Genomic DNA, 8349 nt, shown 5'->3' with positions numbered 1-8349 from the left:
GATATATATATATGGAGAGGTGGGGCTGTCAGTTAAGGCGGCGTATACGCTATATACACCCGCTCCGCTCACCCCTTCCTAATGCCGTATCCGAATGGGAAGCGCATTGACCATCCGCGCGCTCTCGATACCTGGAAAGATCAAGAAGAGCGTGCGCAAGTACGCACAGGAGGCCATCACGCTGCATGCCATGGCCATGGAGGCAGTGGGCGAGAGCGACGTGGCTGTCCAGGGGCACGGAGGCGGCGAGGTCAGTCCCAGTCGGCCATACCGGCAGTTCCGGGCCGTTTGCTTGAACTTATCAGCCGGCTTATCAGCTAGAATCTACAGTATTTTTTTCTCACAACAAAACAGTTCAGTCGGCTTATCAACCGACTTTAATACCGTCCGATAGTACGTGTGAGTTCGTGATCTAATTCAGCAGGTGAAAAATGCGAAGAAATATAAACAGCAAACGAATAGTGAAAGTTGATCTCAACATTTACATAGACTTCAGGTTCCCAATAGAAAGAGTTCCATTAGCTTCTTGCCTTTTTCAAAACAATGCACAAATTGACTGGAACTTATAAAATCTATATAAAATCTAAATCTAATCCAAAAACTACAATTCAAATTTTGTTAAGTTCATTTCTGCCAGAGAGTGTTACCGTGTCATTGCGTGTGAAATATAAATCTTAAAAAGCCTAAGGGCGTGTACAACCCATGTACAGTCTACTCCAAAGTCAGTCTGAAGAATTGGCATACGCGTGAATCATTTTGGCCTGGACTGTCTTTTCTTCTTTTGTCACCTGCCCTTTCCTGTAATTTTGATAGATATCGATGTGTCGCTAAGACGGTCAGACTGACCGGTAGCCGGCTGGTGCTGTTTTGTTTCAGTCACAGGGCTATTTGGTTTGACGAAAAGAGAATGGCGTGTGGGAGTAAATACAAAGAGAATATGATCAAAAAGCCTAAATGCATTTGGAAATAGTTTAGGTTCCAATGCAAAAAATGTTTAATAGCTCTGAAAATGATCAAATCGTTGCAGTAGACATGGATAAAAATGTGTGGCCTCGGTGCAACGCACAAACACAAATATAGTATAGTAATAAGTAAATAAATAAACTCTTAATAATTAATCTTAACTTAAATTGATTGAATGGATCGATCAATGACTGTTGACAGATAATAATTTTTTTTTGACGAGAATCTATGGAGGGGAGAGCTTCCCCGCCTAGATTATATTAAGAACAATCGAGAGTACAATCATGATACATATATATACTTGCAGTTAATCGAAGCCCAGAGCTATTATATAGAGTAAGCTTCAATTCACAGACATATATATCGATGGACGATGTAAAAATTGTGGAATAAAGAAATGAAAAGGTATTATTTAATTTATTGGTACCTGCTAGGTATAGTATATATGTAGCGCGCGAAAATCCATATGCATGCGTGCATGGTCAATGCAAGAACAAATTAATTAAATAAATTAAAGAAGCTATTATGTATGTTTGTAATAATTAAGCCGTGGTGGATTCCTTGAGGTAGGCGATGAGATCGGTGCGCTCCTTGGGCTTCTTGAGCCCCGGGAAGACCATCTTTGTGCCCGGGATGTACTTCTTGGGGTTGAGGAGGTAGTCGTACAGGGTGGCCTCCTCCCACACGACGGCCATGTTCTTGTTGGCCGTGGAGTAGGCGTAGCCGAGGGTGGTGCCGGACTGGCGGCCGAAGAGGCCGTGCAGGTTGGGCCCCTGCTTGTGCGCGCCGCCTCGCTCCACCGTATGGCACTGCGCGCACTTGGTGCGGAAGATCTTCTCGCCGCTGCCGGCGTCACCGACAGGGGCCTCGCCGAAGGAAGCCATGGCAAGGCAGCAGATCTCGAGATGATCACGGTCGGAGTCGGAGATGATTAATTGTACTGTCGTCGTCGACCGCCTGTACGTGTGCGAGGATCGGAGTTGATGATCGATCGAACAAGTACACAGGCACATGGATATATGCATGATCCGCGCGTGTCCGATCGACACCGACACCAATATAGTGCTTAACTAATTAAGTAGACACTAACAATAGCAAGTAGAGATATCGAAGAGGGCGGGCGACCCATCGATCGATCGATGGTGCCCGACGGATTAGGATCAGCTTCAATTTCATTTCCCGCGGTTGGCGCGGCCATCCATCTACAATATATTATAAATTGCTCTCGCCTTTTTTTTTATACATCTATTTATATCTAGATACATAGCAAAATGGATGAAAAATAATTAAAGCGACATTTCTAAATACATAACTATTGCCTACATTGTAGAAGTAATGTATCTATAAAAACTAAAAACTTCTCTCGTAACTTGAAACCGAAGAAGTGTAGTATGTGTGTGTCTACATATCTGGCGACAGATTTTTCAACCAAAAATCTGTCAAATTTTTGACAAATCAAAAGCTAACACGTCAGCCAACAAAAAATGACAGTTTTGCAATAAAAAAAATCTGTCAGATTTTGCAAAACCCGTTAGCATTAGCACAAAAGATCCAAAACCCAATAACAAACATGGTTTGTGTGAGAAGTACTGTTTGGTTGGCTGGTTCGTATCGTTGCTGGTTCGTGAAGAAGTACTGCTGCCTGGTTTGTGTGAGAGAAAAATACTATTCCGGCTGAAAATTTACGATCATTTACGACGTGCCACAGCCAAACGAACAGGCTTACATCGTCGCAAGGGCTCCACACAGCGTCGCTCTGCACGCCGTACATCCTCCTGGTGCCGCTGGGCCGGCTCGCTCTGCTGCTGGCGCTCCGAGCCTCGGCTCCTCCCGTGCCCGTTCCCAGGGCCTCAACATGCTCAGCCGCAGCGCGGGCACCGACGACGGTGGCTACTACTCCGCCGCGCCAGGCGCCGACGAGAAGGCCTCCGCCGTCGCCGACGCCGAGACGCTGCCACGGCCGCCGGAAAATCAGCCTGCTCGTGGGCGTGCTGACCATGCCGAGCCGGCGGGAGCGGCAGGACATAGTATGGATGGCCTATGCGCTGCAGCCGGCGCTGGCGGCGCCCGCGGGCGTGGCGCGCGTGGACGTCCGCTTTGTCTTCTGCAACGTGACTGACCCGGTGGACGCCGCGCTGGTGGCGGTGGAGGCCAGCGCAAAGATTTACGTGCTGGTGCTCGACTGCACCGAGAACATGAACGACGACAGAGAAAGACTCCACCCTGAATCTTGGCTGGGAGAAGCTGGAAGATGTCGTAAATCTGCATTTCACCAAAGAAATAAAGCCAGCAACCATAAATCAGTCAGAGAAGGATAAAACAGATAGCACATTATAGACTTGATCTTCAGATTGCTGCTAGAAAAGATAATAGAATTATACGAGTCGTTTGGCACAAGATTTCCTGACTGAATCATGTCAATGGTTAAAGCTAAACACAAAGAAACTAACAAATGAAATCAAATGTGGCAAAGTATTTTTAAACTTCATCTCTGCATTTACTAGCAAAGAATACAGGTACCATGATCAAGTATAGAGAAAGTAGAAATAAAATAGAAGAGTTTACCTGATCCTTGAAACCACGAGAAAGCATTTCATCAGCTTCATCAAAGAACAAACATCTTGATGTTATCAGGGCGGAGGGACACCCTACGCAGCATGTCAAACACACGACCAGGTTTACCAACAACAACATGCACACAACTGGCTAGAAATCCTTTTGGTCCTCGCGGACAGATGTTCCTCCCACACATGCATGGACTTTAACACCCAGCTAATCACCAAGCGCGCGCATGAATTGTGCTTGCTGAATGACATCAAGCCCCTTGCAGAAGGGAACAATTCCTCTCTGCTGAATTGCAGAAGGCTTCTCAAGATCTACACAGCAAAGAACTGGTGGTAAGAGGAATACCATGTAAAAGGCAAATAGGCTAAAACAAAACAGACTTCCAGTCTACCATAAGCATAAATGCCTCTCAGAAGATTCTCTTGGAGGCCCATGTCATCAAAACTCTCAAAAACTTCATCATATGAAGTGAAGAACTCCTCAGTCTCACCGTGCTCCTGTATTACATGAACATATAGAGGTAAAGTTATTAGATACCACTTGGCTCTCAGGTTAAAAGATGGTAAAAACAAGTAGGTAAGTTTTTTTTTTTAAAGGAATGATTTATATTCCTGCATTTTAGAATCATAGTGCTTAGCATCGAACTGAGAACCCTCAGGTGCCATTCCTGCCATGACTGTAGCCAACAAAACAACATGTTAAGACACAGAAGTTATAGTACATGTGAACAATATGACAGGCAAACAAAAAGGTTTAATCAGGAACCTAGATCAAAAGGATGTATACAAAATCATGAACAGCGGCACAATTTAAGCTTATAACAGAACTTGCCTAAAAGACTACAGCAAGAAAGGTGTTTGTGCACAATACAAATTTGTTCAGATACAAGACAAACACAGACACACAAACACACAAACAGAGGGAGAGAGAGAGCACACAAAGACACACACCAGCAACGCCAGAAAAAACACATGCACCCAGACACACACAAACACCCACAAACGATGACATCCTTGCTATTTAATCTTGAATGAGAGCCTAGCTTCGATGACAAGTAATTAGCAGGCTCGGTAAAAAGAGGGAAAAAAAAGGAACCACTTGCTATGAAAGCTTCAGTGTCTCGGAGGAAAATGACAGTCACTAAGCAATGTCACACTCACATTAGACCAAACATCATCTAAAAATAGACACCTAACAGTAACAAAAATATTTAACTGAATAACTGAACATGTTTCGAGATAAGGGCCATATATCAGTCACTTCACACTTTACCCAATTTAGACCCTTTACTTAAAATGGAGGTTTTCACCATGGTAGAAGGAATATAAAGCAAAATGTGAATGAATGACAACATGCAGCTCTTCAACAACTAAATAAGTCACCATAACCTTTATTACCACATCACAGAAGTGAGTAACCAAATGTTTGATGCACCAAACTGAGGAAAAACTAAGCAGCATTAGGTAGCAAGAAAACATACATCTTGGAAGGCCTTAGAATGGATGCTGCAAGCATCAGTGTCCATCGCTGGAGCAGCAGGGGCAGCAGCAGCCTCTGAGACAACAGTCTCATGCTGAATGGTCCGGGGACCCAATACAGCATCAACAACCCTGTGTGCCATGGCACTAACAGTACCAAATGTCATACCTAAAACAAAGTGTTCGTTCAAATTAATTCGAGGATTATAATGTTTATATCTGAAGCTATTCTGAAAGAACAAGCTTTGAATGCCTACCTTGAGCAATGGTGGACCCGATTCCTCCAAGCATGGAGCCACCGCCATCCTGACACAGGAGCCGGAGGAGGAGCCTGGCGCGCTGCCAAAAAGAATCTGTGTTTAGGAACAGAAATGAAACACATTGTAATTCTAATGCAAAAACAGAATGGACTGTAATTCCAATATAAAATGAACATAATATTAATTCTGGTTCCAATGCAATCAACAATTATACTTGTACCACAAATCCATATGTCAGCATCAGGAAGAGGAGAGAGAAACACACACACAACCACACAACCACACACTCACACTCACACTCACACTCACCTAAATTGACCGTTACAACTCTGAACATTACACCAAAAAATCAACTATAGCTTCTATTGCTTCCTGACACATCAAATAGTCAACAAATAAATAAAGAAGAGACAATCAGAAGTTTACAAATCTTCTTAAAGACAATTAGCTGCCAAAATTTAAAAAAAAACTTAATTGAACATTGCAAATCTAACAAAAACAGCTAAAAATACAATCAATTCAACTAAATAGAAAATCAAAACTCTACAAATTACAGCTAATGGCAAACGAAAAATAGACATAACTACCATAGGCAAAAAAGTGAAGCCTAAAAAAAGGCCCACAAAAAGAAAACCCATAGACACAGGGCCATCATAACAGAGTAAGACACGCAAATTATCATAACTACGCCAACACAAGGTCAGTGGCATTACCACTACGTCTGCAAAAAATAACACTGCTTAATCTAAGCACAGAACACCAAAATATCAGCAAAAGCAGCAGGTCAAAGCACACAAATATTAGCAAAAGCTGCTGGTCAAAGGCAACATAACACATACGGGTAGATAACTTCAGTTTTCAGAATTGAAATAAGCACTATCAGCTACCAGTTTACACAGATGCAGTTCACACTATGAAGTTACCAGTTCACAGAAATAGCACTAGGAAGCTGCATGCACAGAAGTCACTAATCAAAGACAACCGATGAAGTAGCATCATTCTAATTGCTTCATGATTATTTAAAGATATATAGAATAAAGAAAGCAGCAAAGAAACTTATCTAATCTTGCATTTCATCAAACAGTTTATGAGCATGGGCTTGGCATTTCATCAAGCCTATCATGGATTACAAGTGCTTTGGTGATGCTGTGTCATTTGACACAACTTTTCAGACTAATAAATTTGAGATGTCTTTTGCTCCGATCCTTGGAGCCAATCATCATAAGCGGATTGTAACTTTTGGGGCTGCACTTTTATATAGTGAAACTATTGAATCATTTGTTTGGCTCTTTGAAACCTTTCTGGCGGCAATGTCTGGTAAGCATCCTAGCACAATATTCACTGATCAAGATGCAGCCATGGCAAGAGCAATTGCATACGTATTCCCAAATACAAGCCATCGACTTTGTTTGTGGCATATTTGTCTAAATGCTGCTAAACATTTAGGGCATGTAATTCATGATTCAGATGGCAAGTTTCTAACTGATTTGTGTATGAGGACAGGTCGGAGGCTTACTTCATTGAAAAGTGGAATGAATTGTTGAGGGAATACAAACTTGAGGATAACTCGTGGATGCAAAACCTGTATAGTATACGGGCAAAGTGGGCTGCTGTATATCGTGACTCTTTTACGGTGGATATGAACTCAACTCAAAGAAGCGAAGGTATGAATAATGTCTTCAAGAAAAGGTTTCGTCGAAATCTCGGTCTCTCAGAACTACTTGTAGAATGCGAGAAGGTTTCAGAGTCTTCGTCAAAATGAGTTGGACGATGACTTTAAGTCACGTGGCAAGATCCCAGTTACTTATATCCCAAATTTACCTATGCTGAGGACCGCAGCTGAATCATACACAAGGAGGATGTATTCAAAGTTTGAGGAAGAATTCAAAAAACAATTCACATTGTCTTGTAATTTAGTGCAGACCGAAGGGACAAACTTAACATTCATGGTTACATATATGCAGTCTGAACGCGGCGCGACAGTGGTATTTAATACCGCAGATTCCACCATCGCATGTTCTTGCAGAAAGTTTGAATCCATAGGTACGTGTACACATTTCAATTTGCAATATAGATTGTACTACATATGCTGAAAATATCATCATCTATATTTCATAGGTCTGTTGTGCAAGCATGCACTCAGGGTCTTCAATATGAATGGAGTTTACAATTTGCCATCTCAATATATACTAAATAGGTGGACAAAATATGCAAAAAGAGGATTTTATATTGAGAAACAAGGAAGTAAGAAAGAAGATTTGAAAACACATGCTGCTCTTATCTCTCGAAATGCGACATCTGTTGCATTGAAATGTTCAGTTTCAAAAGAACTCCTTGACGATTTCCAAAAAACTATAGAAAAGTTCGACTTAGAGGCAGATGTTCGTCTAAGAAGCTGCAAGAAGAATCCAATGATGCTCCGCTAGTGGTGAATGAATGTGACAGTGACACTTTAAACGCTTCAATAAGTTTTAGAGTTCCCCAAGTGGTAAAAGGCCCAAAGAATTCACGCTACAAAAACGTGGTTGAAAAGAATTCAGAAAAGAAGAAGAATAAGAAGAAAAACACTAATAAGAAAGGTACAGATCATCCATTCTATTTATTTTTCCCATTATGGCTACTTCTATAGTAATTCTTTTTTTCTTACTTACAGATCGGGCTACAGGAGAAGATCCCAAAAATGGTGCTGAAAAGAGAGATGAAAGTGATGATCCAAAGCAATTGATCGTAATACATGACTTGGGCTCATTATTTGTTTTTCATAATTTATTTACCTACTAGCAATTGTAATAAAAAAAGTCATATTATGTACACAGGACCTTCATGCTGGTACCATTTCCAATAACACTGCAATGCCAATGTTTGCAAATGAAGTGCAAGGGCAATCTTCAACCATGGCTACTCCGTTTATCCAAGGCGGACAAGCTAATGCCACAATGCCGTTGTTTGCAAGTGATATGTACAGGTCATCTTCGAACATTTCAGCTCCTTTCTTCCAAGGTGGACTTACTGGTCTTCTGCTTGGAGTTGAACAAGATGCCACATTGTCCAAATCTGCTAGAAAGTTACACTTCAATGAATAA

At 41.8% G+C, this 8349-nt stretch overlaps 1 protein-coding gene and 2 pseudogenes across 1 annotated transcript; 1 reads left to right on the top strand and 2 right to left on the bottom strand.

Moving 5' to 3' along the window:
* Nucleotides 1-1213: 1213 nt before the first annotated feature.
* LOC136494301 (cytochrome c-like) lies at nt 1214-1888 on the bottom strand. Its single transcript, XM_066490472.1, has one exon. The coding sequence runs from the start codon at nt 1845-1847 to the stop codon at nt 1506-1508; it is 342 nt and encodes a 113-aa protein (XP_066346569.1). The 5' UTR covers nt 1848-1888; the 3' UTR covers nt 1214-1505.
* A 366-nt stretch (nt 1889-2254) lies between these two features.
* Nucleotides 2255-5777, bottom strand: LOC136494274 (eukaryotic initiation factor 4A-3-like; annotated as a pseudogene).
* A 1128-nt stretch (nt 5778-6905) lies between these two features.
* On the top strand, nt 6906-8349 carry LOC136492565 (protein FAR1-RELATED SEQUENCE 9-like; annotated as a pseudogene).

Source organism: Miscanthus floridulus, chromosome 11, assembly GCF_019320115.1.
Source record: "Miscanthus floridulus cultivar M001 chromosome 11, ASM1932011v1, whole genome shotgun sequence".
Classification (NCBI taxonomy): domain Eukaryota; kingdom Viridiplantae; phylum Streptophyta; class Magnoliopsida; order Poales; family Poaceae; genus Miscanthus; species Miscanthus floridulus.
The sequence above is the reverse complement of the archived record's forward strand: the minus strand, read 5'-3'. Positions and strand labels throughout refer to the sequence as shown.

Bases quoted from the DNA above. Each gene is read 5' to 3' on its own strand.
- LOC136494301 (XM_066490472.1), bottom strand. From the start codon at position 1,847: ATGGCTTCCTTCGGCGAGGCCCCTGTCGGTGACGCCGGCAGCGGCGAG.